The 25,925-nt window shown below is 42.4% G+C and overlaps 4 protein-coding genes across 10 annotated transcripts; all 4 read right to left on the reverse strand.

Annotated features, from left to right (window-relative positions):
• Positions 1-659: 659 nt before the first annotated feature.
• On the reverse strand, positions 660-9,839 carry LOC135343687 (hemicentin-1-like). Of its 3 annotated transcripts, none has more exons than XM_064540688.1 (10): positions 9,680-9,839; positions 9,293-9,616; positions 8,652-9,242; positions 8,286-8,576; positions 7,793-8,140; positions 7,509-7,714; positions 7,183-7,282; positions 6,802-7,098; positions 5,423-6,667; positions 5,149-5,266 (listed from the first exon to the last, which is right to left on the reverse strand). In XM_064540688.1, exons 1-9 carry the CDS (start codon positions 9,759-9,761, stop codon positions 6,333-6,335), a joined length of 2,574 nt encoding a protein of 857 aa, XP_064396758.1. In that variant the 5' UTR covers positions 9,762-9,839; the 3' UTR covers positions 5,149-5,266; positions 5,423-6,332. The 3 variants fall into 3 exon arrangements, with proteins under 3 accessions (XP_064396742.1, XP_064396758.1, XP_064396749.1); XM_064540679.1 differs by having other exon boundaries at positions 5,423-6,670; XM_064540672.1 differs by lacking the exons at positions 5,149-5,266; positions 6,802-7,098; positions 7,183-7,282; ... (4 more) ...; positions 9,293-9,616; positions 9,680-9,839 and adding exons at positions 660-1,144; positions 1,262-1,555; positions 1,641-1,740; ... (3 more) ...; positions 2,974-3,561; positions 3,621-3,944 and having other exon boundaries at positions 5,423-5,680.
• A 375-nt stretch (positions 9,840-10,214) lies between these two features.
• LOC135343702 (hemicentin-1-like) lies at positions 10,215-14,928 on the reverse strand. 2 transcript variants are annotated; one of them, XM_064540709.1, is made up of 10 exons: positions 14,809-14,928; positions 14,571-14,661; positions 14,202-14,525; positions 13,554-14,147; positions 13,157-13,447; positions 12,723-13,067; positions 12,448-12,653; positions 12,115-12,214; positions 10,806-11,102; positions 10,215-10,668 (listed from the first exon to the last, which is right to left on the reverse strand). In XM_064540709.1, the coding sequence occupies exons 2-10, from the start codon at positions 14,650-14,652 to the stop codon at positions 10,331-10,333; spliced, it is 2,577 nt and encodes an 858-aa protein (XP_064396779.1). In that variant the 5' UTR covers positions 14,653-14,661; positions 14,809-14,928; the 3' UTR covers positions 10,215-10,330. The 2 variants fall into 2 exon arrangements, with proteins under 2 accessions (XP_064396779.1, XP_064396771.1); XM_064540701.1 differs by having other exon boundaries at positions 14,571-14,860.
• Positions 14,929-14,993: 65 nt separating this feature from the next.
• On the reverse strand, positions 14,994-19,532 carry LOC135343829 (uncharacterized). 4 transcript variants are annotated; one of them, XM_064540856.1, is made up of 8 exons: positions 19,374-19,532; positions 18,907-18,987; positions 18,068-18,337; positions 17,499-17,777; positions 16,687-16,986; positions 16,201-16,494; positions 15,864-15,896; positions 14,994-15,207 (listed from the first exon to the last, which is right to left on the reverse strand). In XM_064540856.1, exons 2-8 carry the CDS (start codon positions 18,947-18,949, stop codon positions 15,140-15,142), a joined length of 1,287 nt encoding a protein of 428 aa, XP_064396926.1. In that variant the 5' UTR covers positions 18,950-18,987; positions 19,374-19,532; the 3' UTR covers positions 14,994-15,139. The 4 variants fall into 4 exon arrangements, with proteins under 4 accessions (XP_064396926.1, XP_064396940.1, XP_064396917.1 ...); XM_064540870.1 differs by having other exon boundaries at positions 18,068-18,332; positions 18,905-18,987; XM_064540847.1 differs by having other exon boundaries at positions 19,370-19,531.
• Positions 19,533-19,634: 102 nt separating this feature from the next.
• LOC135339698 (EF-hand calcium-binding domain-containing protein 6-like) lies at positions 19,635-25,873 on the reverse strand. The gene is made up of 12 exons (XM_064535976.1): positions 25,598-25,873; positions 25,186-25,373; positions 24,879-24,998; positions 23,583-23,661; positions 23,104-23,297; positions 22,779-22,886; positions 22,309-22,534; positions 22,032-22,156; positions 21,645-21,772; positions 20,904-21,082; positions 20,531-20,788; positions 19,635-20,024 (listed from the first exon to the last, which is right to left on the reverse strand). The coding sequence occupies exons 1-12, from the start codon at positions 25,724-25,726 to the stop codon at positions 19,806-19,808; spliced, it is 1,953 nt and encodes a 650-aa protein (XP_064392046.1). The 5' UTR covers positions 25,727-25,873; the 3' UTR covers positions 19,635-19,805.
• Between the last annotated feature and the right edge of the window lie 52 nt (positions 25,874-25,925).

A 25,925-nucleotide genomic window follows, 5' to 3' on the forward strand; every position in this document is an offset into this window, starting at 1 on the left:
ATAGATCTATAAATTCAGTCCACTTTACTGAATAGATCTACTGTGAAATTAAGCTTATATGGACATGGTGTGGTTAGTGCTTTAAACCCTGTTTTGTCTTGCTCAACACAAGTACAGCTAAACCTGGACTAAGTAGGCTGTGTCCCAAGTTTCTAGTTCACAGCTTTCAGTCACATAATTATAGACTCTGACCACACACACCCCCGCAGACTGATGGCGGCTTGGCCAACTCCCACACATGCACAAAACCACAGTTGAATCAACACCCACACACAAACCATTTCAGAGATAGAAATTTAACTACACACACACCAGTCGTAGAAATGAAAAAACTTGAGATGTGTTGATTCAGACTCTATAATCTGAGCACCAGTGCCAGACTCAGAGTGAGCATTACACTCAGTAAACAAGAACAAGTGGTCACTGGAGGGGGAGGGGAGGGGTTACCAGGGTTACTAGGGTTAGTAGATTATCCTCACCCCCTCTAACAAATCACCTATTCCACACGTCAGCCCCTCTGGACATGCCCCCTCTAACGAACCACCACCTGATGGACAGGGAACACTTGTACGCTCATGCTACTAGTAACAGAGCACCACCCTCAGAACCAATGTACTCTGAACTATAATTATAGATCAGTATATAGTTTGCAATTTTAATACATCATTAACATTAATCGATATAATTATGCTAAAAGAAACAATGTCACTGGATTTATAAAATTATACGAAACTATAATAGATCTACTTACAGTCATTAAACTACATTGAACAACTATAGTCTTATACTAGAGTTTCATTTTTTCTCGGCTCTGCTAGACCATACGCTGGGTTGTTAGAAGTCAGTACAGGGTCCGGAGTGAAGTCACCTTCGATGGTTTCATATTCTGCATTGCCACGTGATGAGTTCTGTTCTGCTAGACCATACGCTGCGTTGTCAGAAGTCAGTACAGGATCTGGGGAGCTGTTGTCTTCTATAGTGTCATAGATGACAGGGTCTGTAGTGTAAGCGCCTTTCTTCTTTGACTTCACGAGCAGTAAACTGAGCAATAATATTATTACACCCAGAGTTATGAGGAGGAGGATGGTGGGAATCCCAATAGCCAGTCCAATAATAAACTCGATACTCAATGGTTCTGCAGAAGCTAGAAGAATAGAACTGAAATACTAATTTTAGTTAAAATTGACATTTCCGTGCCCACCCACACTGATATCCCTGATAACCAAACATTTCACACTATACAGTATACTTTATAACATACCTGGGCCTGCATTGACCTCCACACTGATATCCCTGGTAACTGTTCCGGCTGCATTAGTCCCCACACATGTGTATGTGCCAGCATTGGTTAGCGTAGCACTGTCAATAGTTACTCGAGACTTAAAAGGTTCGCCAGTAGGCGTGGAAATATCGATACCAGGTCCTGAAGAGAGCACATTGCCATCTTTAAGCCATGAAATTGTCGGTGTGGGGATGCCCCTAATCTCACACTCCACCAGTTCAGCGTCTACTATTGTGTTTGTCGATGAACTAAAGTTTGTGACAAACGGCTCGGCTGTAGAGGGGGTCAGGTAAATGTGGTGTGTGTGTGTGCGTGTGTGTGTGTGGTGTGTGTGTGTATTGCCTATAAATTAACTTACTGCAAAATACAAATGTCTCTTGAGCAAATTCCTCAGAATCACTTAAAAGTTCGCATCTGTACGCTGCATCATCTTCCATTACGATATCAGACAGTTGTATCTGAAGGGAAAGAAGTTTGTACGTGAGTATCCACCCCAGCCTTTGCGTTAAAATTGCTGGATTTAATCAATTGGAAAGGTAATTCTGAGAGCTATTGGGCTCTCAAAGATAAGTATACCTGAAATTAAACCCACCTGGTCGGCAAAGGTTTGTGAGACTCTTAGGAAGTTCCTCTCTCCTGGAGTGATGACGTTGCGCCCCATTAGAAATCTTACTTGAGGCCGTGGAAAGCCGTTGGTTTGGCAAGTCATGGTGACATTGCTGGCATTAAGTAGACACATGGCAGCAGGGTTATCAATAACTGACAAGCTCAATGAAGAAATTGGATCGCTAGTGGGAACTGGAGGGGAAGAATAACCAAAAGCTAAAACAAAGATATCTCAATTGTACCTGGTACAGTAATGTACAAGTCTGGAAGAACCCCACTTCCAGCAAGATTGGTAAAGGTAGCAGAATAAGCCCCTGATGTTTCATTGGTCAGATTAGTCATGGTCAACATAAACGTGAAGGGAGATACGGCATTAACATCACTGCAAGGGTTGGTGATAGTGTATTGGTCTCCGTTAACAATGTTAGAGCCCTTGAAGGACCACTGTACACTCGGGCATGGGTTAGCCTTCACAGACACAGGTACTGTCACCATGGTCCCAAAATCACCCATAAAGAGAGTACCAACTTGTCTGTCACTCACTGCTCCAGCAATGGCAGTCTCATTGAAAGCCAGGGCAGTGGGTGGAACTGTGTAATAAAACAAACTGATATTGAATAAATAATAATGTGAATTTTAACAGAGTATAATGCATGTACATGTACGTAGCAAATATAAACTGACACGTACATCACAAGCAAACGTAAGTAGTGGTATATGTTACCTGGAGCTCTGACCTCCAACAACCAGGCAGCATTGTCTTCAGACACTGTATTGCTGACAAAGCACTGGTACACTCCAGAGTGACTGACTTGAGGGTTTGCAATAGTCAGTGTAGTGGGGTCAAAGACAATTCCAACGAATGAAGAGTCAATTACATCTCCATTGAAGTACCACACTGTTGAGGTTGCAGGGTAGCCAGTGTTGGCACAGGAGAAGGAGGTAGGCATAGCAGAGCTTGATCCTACAATAACTTCACGTGTGTCCGAGGGATCCATTGTTATCATAGCTTTCCCTATGTGTGTGTGTGTGTGTGTGTGTGTGTGTGTGTGTGTGTGTGGGTGAGTGTGTGTGTGTGTCCTTACGTTGCACCGTGACTGTTCCACTACTGACAACGTTGACTTGGTTAGATCTGCATTCTAGATTGACTACAGCTGGAGGAGCAGGTAAGTTTGTGATTGTACCCACTGCTCTTAAGGCAGGAGTTTGTTCATCATTAAAATAGAAAAAGCAAAGACGATTTGCTGTCTCTTCTGAAGCAACATAGCTGAACTCAAAGTTGTCATCTTCTCTCTCTTTAGAAAAAGCCGTGAGATCTCCTATTTCCTTGTACACAAAATTCATTCCATCTACTAGTCCAGTACCGTTGACAAAATATGTCTGAGGGCTTGTCTCCGATCCGTGAATAAGAGCATTGCTCACTTCACAGTGATAATCGCGTGGGAAAGTCTCAATATCTATAATATAGACCCATCTTCCACCCTCCAGAAACCTTATGGCATTAGTGACTGTGTTCTCGACTAAAAGTGTATCACCTTGAAACCACACAATGTCTGGAGGTGGCTGCGAGTCCCCAACCCTGCACTCAAGAGCTATGTCGATACCAGCTCCAGAAGGGGGTGCAGTTGGTACAAATGTATGCACTGTCTCAGCTGGCATAAAGCCACCGAAAACTGCAAAGAAAGAAATGATTAATACACAAAAATTCTTTATAGGTGCATGAATTGCTTACATGCATAGTAGACAGTGATGTCTCTACTGCGGATGGTTGCAATGAAGCCAGGCTCTCCAATGATGTTAGTAGCCTCACAGTGATAAATAACTCCAGCCATGGAAGCATAGTCTCCCTCAGTGATATTTTGTACCAAGAAAGTACCATTCGAAAGCATAAAGCCAGCGTCAACCACGTCATCTCCCCTGTACCAAGTCACGGTAGGTGTAGGGTCCCCAGTAACATCGCATTGTAGGCTAAGATATGAATTAGATCCATCTTCATTGGTTGCAAAGACAACCACATCTTCTTGCTCACTGTTGAAACTAGGAGCCACTCCTACCTCTGTATGTATATCCGACTAGAAAAACATTTGCAATGTGAAAAATTGCTAGGATTGGCCAGGGGAACCACAAAAAAGCGTGGGAACAAGAAATCAGACGAGAGCATAACTCCAATCCGTTACAACGTCAATCACATGTATACTGGTAGTTTTCCCATGTTTTCCCAGCCAATATGCCACGCAATTTTTACTGGTGGAGTGATGACCAATCCCTATATATATTTATTATACATCCATTTTAGAATGTGGGGCACATAATCATGATGATTTGTGATGAATTGATGTTCCTAATACATGCAGTGTTGAGCACAGGTACACACAGTCCATCCATGCGTAGTAACATGCACGGACCGTACTGGTGACTGCATGGAATGATGTGGTGGATGGAAGCTGATAGGTGGATCTGGAACACAGTCTATTATTTAATATACTATGTATTGTACATGTTCATGACGTTGTAACGGATTGGAGTTATGCTCTCGTCTGATTTCTTGTTCCCACGCTTTTTTGTGGTTCCCCTGGCCAATCCTAGCAATTTTTCACATTGCAAATGTTTTTCTAGTCGGATTCCCTTTCTTTTTCAGTACAGTTTACGTATCATGACATGCATAAGTGGAACGTCAAGAGAGGCAGTACAAGAAGAGAAGACAGGACTAATCAGATATCTTCTCGAATATCTCTGGACTAATAATTATAGTATAATGAGTAATAATTATTTTATTACTTGATAATTATGTTGAATTTGCGAATCAGTATTAATTAAATGACAGCCATTTTAAGAGCATGATATCTAGCCAGTGCATATAGCATGCCTGTCAGAGAAAGGGAGCTAGAGCTGAACAGTGTGAAGAAAAGGAACACCTCAGGCTCTGGAAAAGCACTGCTGCACTGATTTTAGGCGCACGGTTTATTAGCCACGCCTATCTATTATTATTGGCCACAACACAATTGCTGAGTCATTAAAGATGGCGGAATTGTATAGGTAAGAGAAATAGAGACTGAGAGGTGATCTGCCTTGTGGAAGCAATCGCAAATCTGAAGAAGCGCTTTGTAATCCAGGTTGTAGTCGTTTGGAAACCCTGTGCAGAATGTCCTGGAGATGGCTGTACTTGGAGTAAATGCTGGGCAAGAAACTTACTTACTTACTCACTTACTTACTTACTTAGTCAGTCAGACAAAGAGCGGTGAAACGTCGAAATAGTGCAATTTTTAAAATGAAAATATTCATTCATTAAAATGTTTATGGATTATGAAATGAGAGATACAAAGAGAGAAAAGGCTAAATAAACTATCTGTTCAGCCACTTTCTTGATGTGGCCTTTCCCTGCAGAGATAGAACAGTTTGAACATGAGTCAAAATAATTGAAATATTGCTAAACACAGGCAAACCCACTGCCAATCCTATGTAAAACCTACTGGTTTTACTAATATAATAATATGCATGTATACCTATAATAATTATAAGAAGTTGATCTCTCACCTGTGTGTGCAGAGAACACGATATTGGTGCTGTAGATGCAGAGTAAGATAAGAACTCCTCCACTTGCTGTCATGACAGCCATTGGCTAGAACTATACACACTAATTATAATAAGGCCTAAGTTGTTTATTTTTAGTTATAGATCTAATACTGAAAGTGATTAAAACAACAACATGCAACAGAGATCTATCTGAAAAAACACAGCCAATATCTAGTGTATGTACACATCTATAACTACATACAATGCTTTATGGAATGCACAGACTTGCAGGACTGCAATCAGACTTGACTAAGATATGTCATGACTTTTGTAGACTCCAATGACTTCAGTCAGCTATCGGACGGTCGGGCCACGCCCAACTACTATCTGACCATAGATCTATGACCTGACCACCCCACACACTGCATTGAATCAACACCCACACACAAACCAGGGATCACAGAGATAGAAATGTAACTACACACACACCAGTCCTATAGAAACTAGAAATGAAAAAACTTGAGATGTGTTAATTCTGACTCTATAATCTGAGCACCAGTGCCAGACACACAGTGAGCAGTACACTCAGTAGACAGGAGCAGGTGGTCACTAAAGGGGGTGGGTGAGGGGTTACCAGGGTTACTAGGGTTAGTAGATTATCCTCGCCCCCTCTAACGAACCACCACCTGATGGACAGGGAACACTTGTACGCTCATGCTATACTAGTAACAGAGCACCACCCTCAGAACCAATGTACTCGAGTCATAACTATAGATCAGTGGAAGTATCGAGTTACATCAATCAATAAAGTTTTTATGATTCTGACAATTAAGAAACAATGTCATTGGAACTATAAAATTATACGAGGTACATGTATACTATATATACTTACAGCCATTAAATACAACTAGTCTTACACTGAGATCCATTATTATCTTCTCGGCTCTGCTAAACCGTAAGCTGGATTGTCAGAAGTCAGTACAGGGTCCGGAGTGGAGTCACCTTCTATGGTTTCATATTCTGCATTGCCACCTGATGTGTTCTCTTCAGCTAGACCATACGCTGCATTTACAGATATCACAACAGGATCTGGGGAGCTGCTGTCTTCTATAGTGTCATAGATGACAGGGTCTGTAGTGTAGGCGCCTTTCTTCCTTCTTGACTTCACGAGCAGTAAACTGAACAATATTACAACCAGAGTTATGAGGAGGATGATAGCGGGAATCCCAATAGCCAGTCCAATAATAGACTCCATACTCAATGAATCTGCTGCAGAAGATGATAGAACTGAAATTCAAATTTTAGTTAAAATTGACATACCGTCTAGCATTTTCATGACCACCCACGCTGATATCCCTGATAACCGAAAATCGCGCTATACGGTACACTTTATAACATACTTGGGCCTGCATTGACCTCCACACTGATGTCCCTGGTAACGGTTCCGGCTTCATTCGTCCCCACACATGTGTACGTGCCAGCATTGGCTGATGTAGCACTGTCGATAGTTACTTGAGACTTAAACGGTGCATCAGAAGGCGTGAAAATATCGATACCAGTTCCTGAAGAGAGCATATTGCGATCTTTAAGCCATGTAATTGTCGGTGGGGGAATGCCCATAATCTCACACTCCACCTCCAGTTCAGCGCCTTCTATTGTGTTTGTCGATGAACTAAAGTTTGTGAGAAACGGCTCGGCTGTAGAGGAGGGAGGGGGGTCAGGTAAATGTGGTGTGTGTGTGTGTGTGTGTGTGTGTGTGTGTTGCCTATAAATTAACTTACTGCAAAATACAAATGTCTCTTGGGCAAATACAGCAGAATCACTTAAAAGTTCGCATCTGTACACTGCATCATTTTCTATTACAATATCAGACAGTTGTATCTGAAGGAAAAGAATTGGGTACGTGTAATTAACATTAAGTATCCACCCCAGCCTTTGAGTTAAATTGCTGGATTTCGAGTAATCACAGAACTTGTATCTAAACACAGCATTGGAAAGGTAATTCTGAGAGCTATTGAATGCATCAATTAGCTTTTAATCTGAACACAAATTATGGGCTCTCAAAGATAACCACCAAAGCAACTGAAATTTAGAAAAAAAAACTCACCTGGTCAGCAAAGGTTTGTGAGACTCTTTGGAAGTTCCCCTCTCCTGGAGTGATGACGTTGCGCCCCATTAGAAATCTTACTTCAGGCCGTGGGAAGCCGTTGGTTTCGCAAGTCATGGTGACATTGCTGGCGTTGAGTAGACACATGGCAGCAGGGTTATCAATAACTGACAAGCTCAATGAAGAAATTGGATCACTAGTGGGAACTGTAGGGGGAGAATAAACCATAAAGAAGAGGTTTTTAACACTAAAACAAAATTAATAAATTGTGTATATAATTATACCTGGTATAGTAATGTACAGGTCTGGAAGAACCCCGCTTCCAGCAAGATTGGTAAAGGTAGCAGAATAATTTCCTGATGTTTCGATGGTCAGATTAGTCACGGTCAACATAAACCTGAAGGGAGATGCAGCATTAACATCACTGCAAGGGTTGGTGATAGTGTACTGGTCTCCGCTAGCAATGTTTGAGTCCTTGAAGGACCACTGTACACTCGGGCATGGGTCAGCCTCCACAGACACAGATACTGTCACCGTGGTCCCAAAACCACCCATAAAGAGAGTACCAACTTGTCTGTCTCTCACTGCTTCAGCAATGGCAGTCTCATTGAAAGCCAGGGCAATGGGTGCAGCTGTGTAATAAAACAAACAGATTGAATACATACATTAATTAATAAATTTTTTATTATACCCTGTACTTGTACAGGAATTAAATGGATATATGCAGCAAATATTAACTGACATGCAAACAAAAGCAATGGTATATAGTTATATTACCTGGAGCTCTGACCTCCAACAACCAGGCAGCATTGTCTTCAGACACTGTATTGCTGACAAAGCACTGGTATACTCCAGAGTGACTGACTTGAGGGTTTGCAATAGTCAGCATAGTGTCGTCAAAGACAATTCCAACGAATGAAGAGTCAATTACATCTCCATTGAAGTACCACACTGTTGAGGTTACAGGGTAGCCAGTGTTGGCACAGGAGAAGGAGGTAGGCATAGCAGGGCTTGATCCTACAATCACTTCACGTGCATCCGAGGGATCCATTGTTATCATGGCTTTTCCTGTGTGTATGTGTGGGTGTATGTGTGTGTGTGTGTGGGTGGATATGTATATATGTATGTGTATCTACAACTTACGTTGCACAGTGACTGTTCCACTACTAACGACAGTGAATGCGTCAGATCTGCATTGCAGAGTGACTACAGCTGGAGGAGGGGGTAAGTTAGGAATCGTACCCAACGCTAGTGAGGAAGAAGCTGAATTCTCATCAAAAAAAAAAAAGCAAAGACGATTTCGTGTCCCTTGTGCAGAAACATAGCTGAACTCAAAGTCCTCGTCCTCTCCCTCTGTAGAAAAAGCTGTGAGATCTCCTATCTCCTTGTACACAAAATCCATTCCATTTACTAGTCCAGTACTGTTGACAAAATATGTCTGATTGCTTCTCACTGATTCGTGAAGTCGAGCATTGCTTACTTCACAGTGATAATCGTGTGGGAAAGTTTCAATATCTCGAATGTAGGCCCATCTTCCACCCTCCAGAAACCTTATGGCATTAGTGACCCGGTTCTCAACTAAACGTGTACCGTCTTGATACCACACGATGTCTGGAGGTGGCTGCGAGTCCTCAACCCTGCACTCAAGAGCAATGTCAATACCAGTTCCAGAAATATCAGGTGCAGTTGGTATAAAGGTACGCACTGTCTCAGCTGGCATAAAGCCACCGAAAACTGCAAAGAGAAAATGATTACAATACAATGTAGGAGCATGAATTGCTTACATGCATAGTGGACAGTGATGTCTCTACTGCGGATGGTTGCATTGAAGCCAGGCTCTCCAATGATGTTAGTAGCCTCACAGTGATAGATAACTCCAGCCGTGGAAGCATATTCTCCCTCAGTGATATTTTGAAACAAGAAGTTACCATTAGAAAGCATAAAGTCAGCGTCAACCACGTCATCTCCCCTGTACCAAGTCACGGTAGGTGTAGGGTTCCCGGTAACATCGCATTGTAAGCTAAGATCTGAATTAGATCCATCTTCATTGGTTGCAAAGACAACCACATCTTCTTGCTCACTGTTGAAACTAGGAGCCACTCCTACCTCTGTATGTATATATAATAATATGCATGTATACCTATAATAATTATAAGAAGTTGATCTCTCACCTGTGTGTGCAGAGAACACAATATTGGTGCCGTAGATGCAGAGTAAGATAAGAACTCCTCCACTTGCTGTCATGACAGCCATTGGCTAGAACTATACACACTAATTATAATAAGGCCTAAGTTGTTTATTTTTAGTTATAGATCTAATACTGAAAGTGATTAAAACAACAACATGCAACAGAGATCTATCTGAAAATAACACACCCAATATCTAGTGTATGTACACATCTATAACTACACAATACTTCTTGGAAAGGACAGACTTGCAGGACTGCAATCAGACTTGACTAAGATATGACTTTTGTAGACTACAGTGACTTCAGGTCAGCTATCTGCATGCCATAGATCTATGATCTGACCACCCCACACACCCCCACAGACTTGCATTGAATCAACACTCACACACAAACCATGAAATGGGAGCACAGATATAAATGTAACTACACACATGCTACTGGTAACAGAGCACCATCCTCAAAAAACCAATGTACTCTGAACTATAGATCAGTATATATATAGTTTGCAATTTTAATCATTTTTTTACATCATCAGCATTAATCGATATAATAATAATTATGCTAAAAGAAACAATGTCACTGGATTTATAAAATTATAACGAAACTATAATAAGGTACAATTGAACAACTAGTCTTATACTAGAGTTTCATTTCTTCTCGGCTCTGTTAGACCATACGCTGGGTTGTCAGAAGTCAGTACAGGGTCCAGAGTGAAGTCACCTTCGATGGTTTCATATTCTGCACTGCCACCTGATGTGTTCTCTTCTGCTAGACCAAACGCTGCGTTGAGTACAGGATCTGGGGAGCTGTTGTCGTCTATAGTGTCATAGATGACAGGGTCTGTAGTGTAGGCGCCTTTCTTCCTTGACTTCACGAGCAGTAAACTGAGCAATATTACAACCAGAGTTATGAGAAGGATGATAGCAGGAACCCCAATAGCCAGTCCAATAATAGACTCCATACTCAATGAATCTGCAGAAGAATGTTATTGAAACGAATTTTAGTTAGAAATGACATACTAACCATTTTCGTGACGACCCACACTGATATCCCTAATAACCGAAAATTTCGCGCTATAGGGTATAATATAGACCTACTTCATAACATACCTGGGGTTGCATTCACCTCCACACTGATATCCCTAGTAACTGTTCCGGCTGCATTAGTCCCCACACATGTGTACGTGCCAGCATTGGCTGATGTAGCACTGTCGATAGTTACTTGATACTTAAACGGTGCATCAGAAGGCGTGGAAATATCGATACCAGTTCCTGAAGAGAGCATATTGCCATCTTTAAGCCATGTAATTGTCGGTGGGGGAATGCCCATAATCTCACACTCCACCTCCAGTTCAGCGCCTTCTATTGTGTTTGTCGATGAACTAAAGTTTGTGAGAAACGGCTCGGCTGTAGAGGAGGGAGAGGGGTCAGGTAAATGTGTGGTGTGTGTGTGTGTGTGTGTGTGTGTATGTGTGTGTTGAGGTTTCAAAATATAAAATTATAAGAAAATAATAAATAACTTTTGGGTGGAATTGTGTCCACTGCTCATATTACTAGCTCAAACGGGATGCTCGCTTAATTTAATTTTAAATCATATTGACATCTGATGCTAATTAAGTGTATTTACGACAAGGATTTACCAGAAACAAAAAACAAAAAAATTAGACAGCATAAAACCATACAGATATAGAAAAAGCAAACAGATGCTCGGCCTTGAGAGCCGAGAATGATGGGTTAAAGAGTCTTTAACGGTGCACCAACCCTCCCCATTCATCTGTTGCAATTGCATTCAAAACTAAATAATGATTGTAAGCTATTCATTTGGGGCCATGCTGATTGTAAGCTATATTCACATTGGAAGTAATGCTGACATAAAGTATAGAACTTATCTTAGACTTGATATTGGCTGCTGTAATACTTCAACTTAGCTTGCATGGCTATGTACTTGTGTAAACTAAATCTGACCTTGAGGGAGGCTTATCTTATAAGGCTGTATTGTCTGGGCCAGGTGGTTTTGTGGTGATAGTATCTGATAATGGGGATGGGTCTATGTGGTTCTTCTAGGTGGCAAGCACAAAACAATTATTAACCTCTAAATAGAGATGGTAGTGTGTGTGTGTGTGTGTGTGTGTGTGTGTGTGTGTGTGTGTGTGTGTGTGTGTGTGTGTGTGTGTGTGTGTGTGTGTGTGTGAGGAGTAGTGGCTTTACTAGGTGGCAAGCACAAAACAATTATTAACCTCTAATTTTGGTTCTTAGAATTAGCATTAGGCATTAGTCAAAATAAATAGAGATGGTAGTGTGTGTGTGTGTGTGTGTGTGTGTGTGTGTGTGTGTGTGTGTGTGTGTGTGTGTGTGTGTGTGTGTGTGTGTGTGTGTGTGTGTGTGTGTGTGTGTGTATGTTGCCTATAAATTAACTTACTGCAAAATACAAATGTCTCTTGGGCAAATTCAGTGGAATCACTTAAAAGTTCGCATCTGTACACTGCATCATCTTCCATTACGATATCAGACAGTTGTATCTGAAATGGGTACATGTAATTAACATAAAGTATCCACCCCAGCCTTTGCGTTAAGATTTCTGGATTTCGACTTGATACATACAAACTTTGTGATTAGTCGTATTAAGCACATCATTGGAAAGATAATTCTGAGAGCTATTGAATGCATCAATTAGTTTTTAAATTGGACAATCTGAGCATAAATTATGGGCTCTCAAAGATAACTACCATGAAATAAAAATTAAAAAACTCACCTGGTCGGCAAAGGTTTGTGAGACTCTTTGGAAGTTCCCCTCTCCTGGAGTGATGACGTTGCGCCCCATTAGAAATCTTACTTCAGGCCGTGGAAAGCCGTTGGTTTGGCAAGTCATGGTGACATTGCTGGCGTTGAGTAGACACATAGCAGCAGGGTTATCAATAACTGACAAGCTCAATGAAGAAATTGGATCACTAGTGGCAACTGGAGGGGGAGAATGAACCATAAAGGAGAGGTTTTCACACTAAAACAAGTAGTTGTATATAATTATACCTGTTATAGTAATGTACAGGTCTGGAAGAATACTGCTTCCAGCAAGATTGATAAAGGTAGCAGAATAAGCCCCTGATGTTTCGATGGTCAGATTAGTCACGGTCAATATAAACGTGTAAGGAGATACGGCATTAACATCACTGCAAGGGTTGGTGATAGTGTACTGGTCTCCGTTAACAATGTTAGAGCCGTTGAAGGACCACTGTACACTAGGGCATGGGTCAGCCTCCACAGACACAGGTACTGTCACCATGGTCCCAAAACCACCCATAAAGAGAACTCCAACTCGTCTGTCTCTCACTGCTCCAATGTCAGTCTCATTGAAAGCCAGGGCAGTGGGTGGAACTGTGTAATGAAACTATATGAACACAATATTATATGCATGTATGTAGCAAATATAAACTGACATGCAAACGAAAGCAATGGTATGTTACCTGGAGCTCTGACCTCCAACAACCAGGCAGCATTGTCCTCAGACACTGTATTACTGACAAAGCACTGGTACACTCCAGAGTGACTGATTTGAGGGTTTGCAATAGTCAGCATAGTGTCGTCAAAGGCAATACCAACGAATGAAGAGTCAATTACATCTCCATTGAAGTACCACACTGTTGAGGTTGCAGGGTAGCCAGTGTTGGCACAGGAGAAGGAGGTAGGCATAGCAGAGCTTGATCCTACAATCACTTCACGTGCGTTTGAGGGATCCATCGTTATCATGGCTCTCCCTGTGTGTGTGTGTGTGTGTGTGTGTGTGTGTGTGTGTGTGTGTGTGTGTGTGTGTGTGTGTGTGTGTGTGTGTGGGTGTGTGTGTGTGTGTGTGTGTGTCCTTACGTTGCACTGTGACTGCTCCACTACTGATAATAGTGACTTGGCCTTCTCTGCATTCCAGAGTGACTACAGCTGGGGGAGTAGGTAGGTTTGTGATCGTACCCACTGCTTCGTTGGAATCGGTGTTAGTTCCAACACTATTAGAGAAAGCACAAATACGATTTAGCGTCCCTTGTGAAGAAACATAGCTGAACTCAAAGTCCTCATCCTCTCCCTCTGCAGAAAAAGCTGTGAGATCTCCTATTTCCTTGTACACAAAATCCATTCCATTTACTAGTCCAGTACCGTTGACAAAATATGTCTGAGAGCTTCTCTCTGATCCGTTCATTTGAGCATTGCTTACTTCACAGTGATAATCGTGTGAGAAAGTTTCAATATCTCGAATGTAGGCCCATCTTCCATCCTCCAGAAACCTTATGAGATTAGTGTCCTTGTTCTCGACTAAAGGTGTACCGTCTTGAAACCACACGATGTCTGGAGGTGGCTGCGAGTCCCCAACCCTGCACTCAAGAGCTATGTCAATACCAAATCCAAGAGTAGGAAGTGCAGTTGGTACAAACGTACGCACTTCCTCAGTTGGCATAAAGCCACCGAAAACTGAAGATAGAAAAATAATGATTATTACTCAATGTAGGATCATGAATTGCTTACATGCATAGTGGACAGTGATGTCTCTACTGCGGATGGTTGCAATGAAGCCAGGCTCTCCAATGGTGTTAGTAGCCTCACAGCGATATATTACTCCAGTCGTAGAAGCAAAGTCTCCCTCAGTGATATTTTGTACCAAGAAGGTACCATTCGAAAGCACACAGTCAGCGTCAACCACGTCATCTCCCCTGTACCAAGTCACGGTAGGTGTAGGGGTCCCGGTAACATCGCATTGTAAGCTAAGATCTGAATTAGATCCATCTTCATTGGTTGCAAAGACAACCACATCTTCTTGCTCACTGTTGAAACTAGGAGCCACTCCTACCTCTGTATATATATTAGCTATAATATAATAAGAAGTTGATCTCTCACCTGTGTGTGCAGAGAACACAATATTGGTGCTGTAGATGCAGAGAAAGATAAGAACTCCTCCACTTGCTGTCATGACAGCCATTGGCTAGAACTGCATGTAGACAACAGTACACAGTGAATGCTGGTATGCTACTGTTATAGGTTGTTTATTTAGCTAATACTGAAAGTGATTATAGACTCATCTGAAAATGACAGCACATGCAACACAAGTACAGTGTATGTACACATCTATAACTACAGTCAATGCTTCTTGGAATGGACAGACTTGCAGGGCTGCAATCAGACTTGACTAATAAGATATGACTAGACAGACTGTGCATAATAATTTCTCTCCAGTTCAGTGACTTCAGTCAGCTACTATCTGACATATGATCTATGACCTGACCACCCACCCCATGACGCCCCCACAGATGTGTACAGTGCTTTGAATCAACACCCACACAAACCATGAAAAGGGATCAGAGATAGAAATGTAACTACACACATACACACACGCCAGTCCTATATGAAAACTAGAATATAAAAACTTAGAAATGAAAACAAAAACTTGAGATGTGTTAATTTTGACTCTATAATCTGAGCACCAGTGCCAGACACACAGTGAGCAGTACACTCAGTAGACAGGAGCAGGTGGTCACTGGAGGGGGAGGGGAGGGGGTGTGTTTAAGGTAGTACAGCTAGCGAGGAGTTAGTAAGCAAACACATAGTTGGGTGTGGCCGACCTCATCATTAAGAAAGGAGGTTGCGGGTTTCAACATGCTATCAATGAAGTAAGACATTAGGCTTGAAACCCGACCTCCTATCTTAACGGGAGGCCGGGCCACATCCAACTAGCAAACACACAATATACCGTATAGCGTGTAATTTTCGTGGGGCAAAATATTTGTGGTGGTTGGAGGTCTGACCACTAATATTTTACCCACGATTGAAGTGACCTTGCCTACTTTTACCTGCAGTGCAAGCAGCAACCACGAAAATATTACCCACGAAATGTCTCAATATTGCTGAACCACGAATATTTTGTCCCCCGACAATTACCCGCTATACGGTATACACAGAGTTAGGGTTTCCTTGTTGTTAAATGCTGTTAGCTACCTATTACTATAATGTTTTGTAAGCATCAAACATATGCAACTTTGCGAGGCCATGCAAGGTTGATCAATTCGCAACGCAAAACCAAAACACAATAGTTAGATCACAAAAGTTAATTTTCTCAGTGCTGATTTGGCAAGATTTTTCACCCGCAAAATATTGTAGTGACACACACACACATACACACAGTTGTAGTCTCACCTGAGCCTCCATTGCCACCACTGTTATCACCCACTGTGCAACAAGAGAATAATTATAGTGTAACCAACCGTTTCACACAACAATGCTTCACAGTATACACACACACACACTAGGCCAGGCTTCACAATAGCTTCCAAACTAGGAGTTTATAGCACACAGTGTATACACTGGACTAGCAGTCTCATGAATCTGCTGCCCTTCTAAGGGGTCTTGATTGTTATTGCAAGAGTCTCATAGCGGCTACCATGCAATCTGCAACTATATCTACCTAGCTGCACCAGGCCACTATTATGTAACAAAGCCTAGCTGGGTAGCTAGCTACTAGTATTATACTCACTGGGAGTTGTAAACTGACTGGCAGCCGCAGTACTCCCCAACTGATTCTCTGCTCTGAGCTCAACGTTGTATCGAGTGTTTTCCTCAAGTTCTAACACATCCACTGTGAGGCTTCTCTCACTAGGCCCAGCAGTGCCATCCCTGACAACAGTTGAACCACTAGTAGCTGCTTGTATAGTGTAGGAGAATTGAACGAGAGGGATATTAATGTTGTCAGGGTCAGAGTAGGTCCACGAGACAGTTAAGATGCTGCCAGAGATAGTTGCCGTGACGTCAGTAGGTTGAGCAGGACCTCCTACAAAAAAACACAACACACAGTTAATACAGAACATGCTCCATAACTAGATTCTCTGCCAAATACTTCACATTTTTCCATACCACACAAACAATCAAACACGACGTGTAATAGCATAACATTGATTGTTTGTACTTTTACATTTGCTATCTTAATCCGTTTTATCCTTACACTTGCATTAAAGCCACTTACTGCCAACATGGACGATGAATGATCTTGACACAGTGACATCTCCATTAGTGGCAGTACAGTCCACCGTGGCTCCATTCTCTCCATTAGTGGCGGAGCTAAATGTTACCAATCCTGTGATGTTGTTTACAGAGATTTGCTCAGACACATCTGAGTTGATTGTGAGGGTGGGTGGGGGATTTCCCACGGTAGCACAGTTCAGAGTTCCCCCCATCCCCTCTAACAACACACAGGTGTAGGAGGAGGTGGTGGTCTCAGTGCATACTAGACCAGTGCTGGGTTCAGCAGTGAACATAGGTGGGTCTGTGTGGGGAGGGTGTGTGAGTGGTGTGTGAGTGTGTGGGGAGGGTGTGTGGGGAGGGTGTGGGGAGGGTGTGTGAGTGGTGTGTGAGTGGTGTGTGAGTGTGTGTGGGGAGGGTGTGTGGGGAGGGTGTGTGAGTGTGGGGAGGGTATGTGAGTGGTGTGTGAGTGTGTGGGGAGGGTGTGTGGGGAGGGTGTGTGGGGAGGGTGTGTGAGTGGTGTGTGGGGAGGGTGTGTGGGGGGGTGGGTGGGGAGGGTGTGTGAATGGTGTGTGAGTGGTGTGTGTGTGTGTGTGGGGAGGGTGTGTGTGGGGAGGGTGTGTGGGGAGGGTGTGTGGGGAGGGTGTGGGGAGGGTGTGTGGGGGGGTGTGTGTGGAGGGGGGGTTATTAAACAATTACTGGTGGTTACATTCTTCATGCTTCAGTGACAGACTTAACACACTCTGGAATCTATGTACTGCATGACTAAGGCTTCACGGCCATAGCTGTATGGAAGCTAAGCAATACTATACTCACACAACACATTGATGGTGATATTAAAGTTATCCGGAGTGCTAGTCCCAGCGCTGGTGGTGGAGCTGACAGCGTAGACACCACTGTGGTCTCTATTGATGTTAGTGAACTCGAGAGTGTTGAAAGTGACAGTAACGCGCTCCCCCAGAGGACCACCATTGAAGGTCCACGTTGTCTCCTGGTTAGTAGGCATGGGGTTGGCTGCAACATCCAGGGTCACTCTGTACGCACTGCCCTCTATAACATCGTGAGCGGTGTCAACCACTGAATACTGTGGAGGGACTGCATGTGCATGTGTAGGGAACGGATTGGTATACATTATTAATTAGCATGGAGCCAGACCTGTGAAAGTAAACACACATTATAGCTATAGCTGTCTAGTGATGTGGTGCCCAGCATTTTTGAAATTGGTATAGCTATAATTATATTCAATCAATTCAAGACACCTCTTATAAACTATATAGGCCTATTAGGAAGGTGGTTGTGTTTGTCTAGAGGTGGTTACAGCTGTAATATCAACCATCACCACCACCGACCAGTGTGGGCACATCACTACCTGCACATTGACTTACACAGCACAGAGATACTTCCAGATGCTTGTTCATCACCGTACTGACAGATGACCATACGACCTTCGTCCTCTGGTATTAATGGACCATACGTGTACACCACACGGTCAGTTTGCACGTCTTGGTTGTTTGTCATCAGCTGCTGAGAGTTGTCAGTGAGTATTATAGTGGAACTAGGTTCAATGTCTCCCACAATACACGTGATGGTGACTATCTCCCCAGCACGACCTACTATCAACACCGGCTCTATTACCGGTATTACCGGCTGCTGACCTGCAAAGAGAATTAAGCAAAAGCACAAAATAAGAGCAAGTATGTATATAACTACACGTATTTTGAAAGCAATAGCATGTATATTGACTAGTTATGTAAGTTGAGATATGCACTTGTGATTTAGCCCTGCATGGCTATTGTTGACAGGAAATGTTACCCCAAACAAGTGTACTTGTTTAGACTATAACTTGATTAGATCACATGCTTGGGTGTTCCACTCGGTGGCAAGCTACCACGTTGCCATGTTAGGGGCGTGTGTGTATACTAGAGAGAATCACCAAATAGAACATCAAAGAATGGGACATATAACCACAACCACCCACAACCAACATGCCACCCACCTACCACCTACCATGCATGAGGTGTTAACAAGAGCTAAATGGATGTGCTGGTTAGTATCACATGCAGTTTGCAAACAACATTCTAAAATGAAATGAGATTGTTGCTAATTAAGTACACATTGCAGCATTAGGGGGCACTACAAAGTAGACACAAGTCTCAGGGTTGTGCATGGTGTACCACAGTGATGACTAACATGCATGCAAATATTATACACACTGTGTACCCACCATAACAAAGCACACAGGCTGTTAGTAGTACCAGCAGCTTCATCTCTTCAGTGACACACGGAGCAATGCAGTGATGATTATCTGTAGAGAATTCACAATTATAGCAACTAGTAATTCAACTACCACCTCCATGTTGTGTATACAAACCATGCAGTTATAATTAGCCACAAGCTCTCATTCACTTCATTTGATGTGACAGGGATAGTTTAGCATGCATTTTCAGCCTGGAAATATAATTTGATGTCCACTGCATGCACACACTCTGGTTATACATACACAATCCAGGGCCTAGGCTATCCATAGATACACAATCCAGACCCAGGCTATCCATAGATACACAATCCAGACCCAGGCTATCCATAGATACCAGCACAGTTTAGAGCAAAGGATAACAACATTGCTATAGCTAGATCTACAGTGTTGCACAGCTATAGATCTAGATGTATGCAGTGTATGACAATACCTACACAGAGTTGACAGTGTTTCCTTGTGTTGATAAAAGCGAAGCTCCTCGCGATCGGTGAGTGTGTCTACCAGTTGATTCTTTCTTAGCTTGGCTAGGCTTCTCTATATTATTAAAACTCTGACCACAAAGCTGCTATAAACTTTCAAACTGAATTCCAGAGAAAGAGAGGGCGGGGCTGTGCATGGACCGCGGCGTTAGCAGAGGGCAATTCAATTAGGATCATGAATAACATTATACAGTATCCATTTCAGGAAACCCTAAAAATTAATGTGTGAAAATAGTCTTGCAAAATGAAATAAAATACTGTACATGAGTAAATACTTGACATGTGCATGTAGCAATAATTATTATTAAATCATTTACACAAAACATAAATTAAGAAAGTTCCTCCTACATGATTGTACACTAGTCTATATTAATGGTTGCTATAGTTTCACTGCTGCTCAAAGACGGCACCAATCAGATGATTGTAGTCAACGGTTCCCTTGAGTTGTGGATCCAGTAGCTCGAGGATATGGAACTGGTCGTCTGTGGTTAGCTCTACCCCACACTGCGCCAGGACCCCCCACAGCTCCCCCACCCCCACACGACCAGTACGCCCACGGTCTACGTCTCGGAACAGGCGACGACTTGTACGCCAATTCTTGACCAACTGGGAAGGGAGGGACACATAATAATAAAAGTACTCTTACAGATAAGTATGACAGTTAGTGTGTTGGAGAGACAGGGAGCTATATAAAATGAGTTTACTAGTGGCTTGGACACATTAGAGCATCTTTTAACGGCCATAACTTTAGTTTCGTTGGTCCAATAACGTTAATTTTATTATTTTCTGAAAGCTTAGGAAGAGGCCTTTCAGATAATGTGTAAAATATAACATTTCGTTGGGGCCTTAATTTGACATTTTTCGGCTTTGGACCATGGGCTATAATCCATGGTACAGCCAAATTGCCACATAATGTTATCTCTCAGATAATTATGATTTTGATATAGACGATCAAAACTAAAGTTACAGAGCCAACTCTAGTACCCTCAAGATGTAAACACACGCTCTGATGTTATTACAAACATTGGCATAAACAAAATGCCAAAAATGCCAAACATTTCAGCTGACATAGATACATGGAACTAGCTGTAGCTATATTGAATGTTGTGTACCTGTCTCTGTAGATGGACTTTGACCCCCGATAAGCCATAAGGTGGGCGGGCTGAAAGCACAGATGGTGCGTGGGTGTCAGTGAGGCTGGGAGTGGGCGGTTTATGTGCCATCACAGAGCTCATGTTGCTGCCATGACGATACGGATTGTGTCGTGGTTTAGAGAGAAGGCGATGATATGAAACAGTATCTCCTAGTCTCTCGTGTAGCAGTTGAAGCTTATCTCTGGAGAGATCAGGGCACACGCTAGACACACACTCCTACAAGGGGGGGAGGGTAAATATCAATAATAAATAATCTCAATAATTATTATGATGTTTGTATAGTACAGTATACGTGTGATGACACTATTATATAGTACAGCTAGCTAGTTACCAGGAAGGTGTGTGTTGGTAGTGTGCCAGTGTTGAGTGGATCATGAGGGGTCAGTTGTTTGAGCAATGGGGACTGGTGTAGCCGGAGGGTGGAGAGGATAGACTCTGCCACCATGTCCTCATCTCTGTGCAGGTTCTTAGAGAGCATGAAATGGTGATCATCAGTCAAGTGGGGCCTCCCTGTAGGAGCACACAATACTACATAATTATCATAATTATATATACATACATGTACAGTGTAACAGTGATACTATTGTAGTTGCTTTTCAATTTATCAGCTCATTAATTTTGTTGGAGTCTACGGGACCATGAGGTAATAGAGTCACACTATACACGCAATGCTATACTATAGGCAAGGCACTGAACAGTGGCTATAATAGCACACGGGTACAGTGTACACTGCAATTGTATGTGTGTACAGTCAACAACAGTGAAGCTAGATGCACACTCTATAATTATGATAGAGCTACAATGCTCCTGACTTAAAAGGTGGTGACATTCTATAGTACATAAATGGATTGTATCTATTGTAATACATGAGTGTCGTATGGCGGGTAATTCAGGGTAAAAATTCATTCAACTCGAAACGGTGATTTTTATGAGTAAAAATTTCGTTTGACTTAATGCATTGCATGTGATCCGGTAAGCCACGCCTAGGTTTTCAGCTTGCCACACACGAAAATAACGAATATTTTACCCCACGAAAATAACCCACTATATACGGTATATGCATTATACACACGTTCTGCTGAGGATGGTTTGTCAGTGAAGTGCCTCATGAACTCCTGGAACTGGACAGTGTTGTCTCTGTTCCTGAGCAGTGATCTCCACACAACCTCCAGCTCACACTGGGAGCAGCACACACCAAACCTGCACAGGCAATCATGTGGTATGTTTGAAAGCCAGAGTAGATATTTACTCTTGATCAAAGATATACATGGGATATGCCAAAATCCACAATTCTTCTTCTATTTGTAGGGTTCGAGCAGAACTAAATCTGAGGTAATTACTATCACGTGGTTTGCTTACAGTAGATCAAAGATTTGGGATGAGTCAAATTCTACGAATGAAAACTTGTACAATTATTACTCTATTTCAGGACGACCATTATAGCCCGGCCTTCTCTCACCTCTCCAGCAGCTCAGTGGTCATGGCTAGTGTTAGCCTCCCGGTGTTACCAGGGTCCAAGCTATGGAACACTTGAGTCACTTCAGCACCTTTACTGCTCACTATGTCATGAAGACACTGCATCAACTGCATGGGAAATGTTATGTCATTCTACAGCATTGTATTTTTATTCGACAGTATTTGCTTCACCATTATTATTGCTTCGAGTGGTACAAGCAATAATAAAATAAAAAGCACACTAAATATTTTAATACCATAGTTTTCAGTTTTTTAATCACCTGTCCTGGTTCTTTGTGGGGGGTAATCACAGTGGGGGGTCTGATGGATGAGGGGGCGTGCTCAAACAGCGCCAAGAACTTTGGATAGGGTACCCAATTGTTGTCAGACAATTTCTCCGCAATGCTCTCAATGTCATCAGGATTGTCACTACCGTCGGCATGGCTGTACAAGACTGACAGGAATACATCCCTCGGCACGTAGCCACGCCCTCTTCTGTCATGTGACCTGTTTAGGGTGGCGGGTACATCGTATATAGCGGGTTATATTCGTATGGTGGACATTTTCGTATTCAGGGGATTAATCCGAAAATTAAAACTGTGAAACTATAATGTGCAAATAAGGTTCTATGTACGTTCAACCATTCTGAGCTGTACGAATATTTAGAATATGAAATATTATTTTAAGTGTTCATACAAACCTGCTATACAGTAATTATGCGTGTGGGCGTGTGTGTGTGGGGGGGGCTCACTTGAAAGCAGCGAGTATTTTGAGGAACTGTGAGTTGAGTACAGTGATGAGTCTAGTCTCTGCATCTCCCATCGAGGTGCAGGCTCTCTTAGGCTCATCAACATGAAACCTAGTCAAGGAGGTATCTACTTTTACGCATTATGAGTACATCCAGTAAGTTATCATGATCAGGGATAGGCCCACACTGCATGGTTATATGAAATTATTGTCAAAAATGGCCATCTCTTTAGGCCTAGTTATAGGCTATAAAAAAGGATTTTTGTGATTTGAAACAGCCACTACTACTTTGAAATCACTGTACCAATGGTTGTGTATTGTGTTCAAACCTTTGTTGTTTGTCTGTGAGCTTCGAGTGGATGATGCCTGACTTGCTGCGTAGCGTGAAGTGTGTTAGTACCACGGTATAGTCGACCAGCCCGCCCTCCTTGTAACCTAGCGACTGACACAGCTCAGTGAGTTGGGCGGGGGTTACAGGAATACCAAATGATCTCAGGACAGCTCTCAATTGATCAGGGATGAGCTGCAATGCAGGGAGCATGTAGGCATCATTAATCAGAGAATACAATACAAGTGAGGATATATTCTTTCTTCTAAGAAAGAGTGCATGGACATTGACGTAGGAAGGGGCTCCTCAATATTTCTAGGCTATTAAGTAGAGAAGACTTATCCAAGCTGCTATGTAGATAGTCGTACTCTTTTTCTATTCAAAAAAACTAGATCCCCCCCCCATTAAAATTGCTTCCTACGCCACTATGGGGGATAGAATGATATACCTTGCCTGTGTGGTAGGTGTCATGTGACATACCTTGCCTGTGTGGTGGGTGTCTAGTTGTTTGCATTTCTCCAGCACTTGACCTGTGACCTGACTGATGTTGGCCTCTCCCCTGCAGGTAACCATGGCAATAGTAAAATGACACTAGAAATAATATCACTAATTATCACTGATAAGTGCTTTTTCATCAAAAACAAAAGATTTTGGCCACAAAAAAGCATGCTATAATCTTCAGATGATGCTCTTACAACACGACCATATAAAACCTTAGAAGAACAGTAGCCTCGATCCCAGCCCCTCTCACTAGAGGGCCTGGTAATCACGTTTGTGCATGGGTGGATTTAATAGTAAATTTGTTAGTAAAACTCTTTGTAATTTATCAATTAACCCACGTGGTTGATTAAACCATAGATAAAAGAGAGAAATCTCTTTTTTCTCTCTTTTATCTATGATTAAACTATTAGTGGGGGGTCAAGAGAGAGAAATCGCCATCACAACTCAAGGCTCATACAAGGAGCACTGATCTTACTGAGATGGCATCAAACAAGCGTCTGGAAGCAAAGTAGACTTGCCAGAGCCGGTAGGTACTGACAGAAAAACGCCCACCACTCTACCACACTGAGTACAAAAAAGACAAAACCTGACTTTTCAACACTGGAGAGAGCGTGAGCAAGAGCAGAAGAGAAGTAGAAGCCATTACAACAAAACTAGTCACTAATCTAGGCCATAAATGTTGTAAGTAGCTGTGTTATTTTATTAAAACTGCTATGATTTGTGCAGTGACTCATTTTAAATATACAATAATTATACTGATTAATTTACTAAGATATCTCGACCCCTAAGATTCAATGAGACGAGACAGTGTATACCAGGCTGTCTTTCTCAATTGAGGGCGGCCTGGAATCGAGGCTAGAAGAATAGGTGCATTTCATAACTTTGTTTTTATTTAGTGGGCCTCACCCATAAGGGAGAATATTGGCCTTCCAAAAATTTTGTTTTATAATAGTTTACACAAATTTAAGTAGTCAAGCTGTGCAAGGGGCACCCTTTTATAACATGACATGGTACAAGCTTATTGTGGTTAATAAACTATGCATGTATAGACACTGATGAATAATATTATTTAGCAACCTCCAAATTGGCAGACTTGATACTAACTTGTAACATGCGAACGGCTAATTACAATTAAATACAGGTAACCATGACGACATTAGAAATATAATTATCACTAGTCATGCCTTTCCATCAAAAACGAAAGATTTTGGCCCAAAACGCACTTGTTAATGTAACGCACTTGTATGTAAAAGCACGCCATTCAATAGTCCCTACCTTAGTGAAAGGAAGGTGGTGCGTGGGCGGGATGTGTGAGGGCGTGAGTGGGCGGTGGAGCCAGGGACACAGGAGATGAAGTTGTTGAAAGTGATACTCTTGAAAGTGCTCAGTCCAAGTCTACAGCAACACAACACACACTGTGTATTAATAATCCTAATATCTGTTGATCTATCTATACATAATTATGGTAGCTACAGTAGCAATTCTAATACTAGCAAAGCTCCTTTTCTTGTCAGTTTGCAAAAAATTAATACCCGTATTCTCAAGTATATCTATTATACAGTTCTACTGCCACTTCACTCACTGGTTCAAGAGATGGTTGAATTGCTTCCTGGTTAGACTGGTGAGATAGTTACAGAGGACGTGGTAGAGGGCCTCACGTGAGATGCGCTCCTCTCCCTTGGCATTGGAGGCCCTGAAGGCTTGTCTGAGCAGCACAGAGCCACCGCCGCCATTAGTCAACTTGTGCAGCAGAGACTGCAATACATCAACCTGTATGTATGCACATGAAATATCATGCAGAGAAAGGAGGATAGAATAGCAGGAATTAAAAAATGTGATTCAACTGTTGCATGTACTTACAGCTGTAGGTATATAATAATGATGGTATTGTCCGGGTCTGTATAGTGTCGCGGAAGCCAGACCCAAACATAGGAATGAAACGTCTGGGGATTGCAAGACTACTAGTAGTAGGTAGGATTGCTTTGTTTTCTCACCTGCCGTTTCCTACTGGATGACTCGGGACATGATCTTGGTCGTTGTCTGCTCTCCCTGGAGACTACAGTGAGGTCAGCCCCGGGGTCAGTGGTGAGGCAGGACCTACGAGGCAGCGGTGGTAGAGCCATGAGTGCAGTCAGAGGTGACACACAACTCTTCACACCAACACATTGTTCCCATAGATACCTCCATTAGCACTTTCCTCTGGCTCTAGCCGGTATAGTAACTGAGCCACTTACTCTGCTTAGCTGGCCATGTGTGTGTGGGTAATGGTCGTTAACTCAATCTGTGTTATGGGGTAATGGTCGTTAACTCAATCTGCTTATG

This window comes from Halichondria panicea, chromosome 1, assembly GCF_963675165.1.
Source record: "Halichondria panicea chromosome 1, odHalPani1.1, whole genome shotgun sequence".
Lineage (NCBI taxonomy): Eukaryota > Metazoa > Porifera > Demospongiae > Suberitida > Halichondriidae > Halichondria > Halichondria panicea.

What these genes read in the sequence shown, in the direction of transcription:
- LOC135343687 (XM_064540672.1), bottom strand. Translation starts at nt 5,504, where the DNA reads ATGGCTGTCATGACAGCAAGTGGAGGAGTTCTTATCTTACTCTGCATC. An exon ending in TGGAACAGTCACGGTGCAAC is followed by an intron (nt 2,904 to 2,973) that starts GTAAGGACACAC and finishes ACACACACATAG; the next exon opens with GGAAAGCTATGATAACAATG. An exon ending in CTTGTACATTACTGTACCAG is followed by an intron (nt 2,081 to 2,130) that starts GTACAATTGAGA and finishes CTTCCCCTCCAG; the next exon opens with TTCCCACTAGCGATCCAATT.
- LOC135343702 (XM_064540709.1), bottom strand. Translation starts at nt 14,652, where the DNA reads ATGGCTGTCATGACAGCAAGTGGAGGAGTTCTTATCTTTCTCTGCATC. An exon ending in TGTGTTCTCTGCACACACAG is followed by an intron (nt 14,526 to 14,570) that starts GTGAGAGATCAA and finishes ATATATATACAG; the next exon opens with AGGTAGGAGTGGCTCCTAGT. An exon ending in CATCACTGTCCACTATGCAT is followed by an intron (nt 14,148 to 14,201) that starts GTAAGCAATTCA and finishes TTCTATCTTCAG; the next exon opens with TTTTCGGTGGCTTTATGCCA.
- LOC135343829 (XM_064540856.1), bottom strand. Translation starts at nt 18,949, where the DNA reads ATGAAGCTGCTGGTACTACTAACAGCCTGTGTGCTTTGTTATG. An exon ending in TGGAAGTATCTCTGTGCTGT is followed by an intron (nt 17,778 to 18,067) that starts GTAAGTCAATGT and finishes ATGCACATGCAG; the next exon opens with TCCCTCCACAGTATTCAGTG. An exon ending in TATCACCATCAATGTGTTGT is followed by an intron (nt 16,987 to 17,498) that starts GTGAGTATAGTA and finishes CTCCCCACACAG; the next exon opens with ACCCACCTATGTTCACTGCT.
- LOC135339698 (XM_064535976.1), bottom strand. Translation starts at nt 25,726, where the DNA reads ATGGCTCTACCACCGCTGCCTCGTAGGTCCTGCCTCACCACTGACCCC. An exon ending in CATCCAGTAGGAAACGGCAG is followed by an intron (nt 25,374 to 25,597) that starts GTGAGAAAACAA and finishes GCATACATACAG; the next exon opens with GTTGATGTATTGCAGTCTCT. An exon ending in CAAACCATCCTCAGCAGAAC is followed by an intron (nt 21,083 to 21,644) that starts GTGTGTATAATG and finishes GTGCTCCTACAG; the next exon opens with GGAGGCCCCACTTGACTGAT.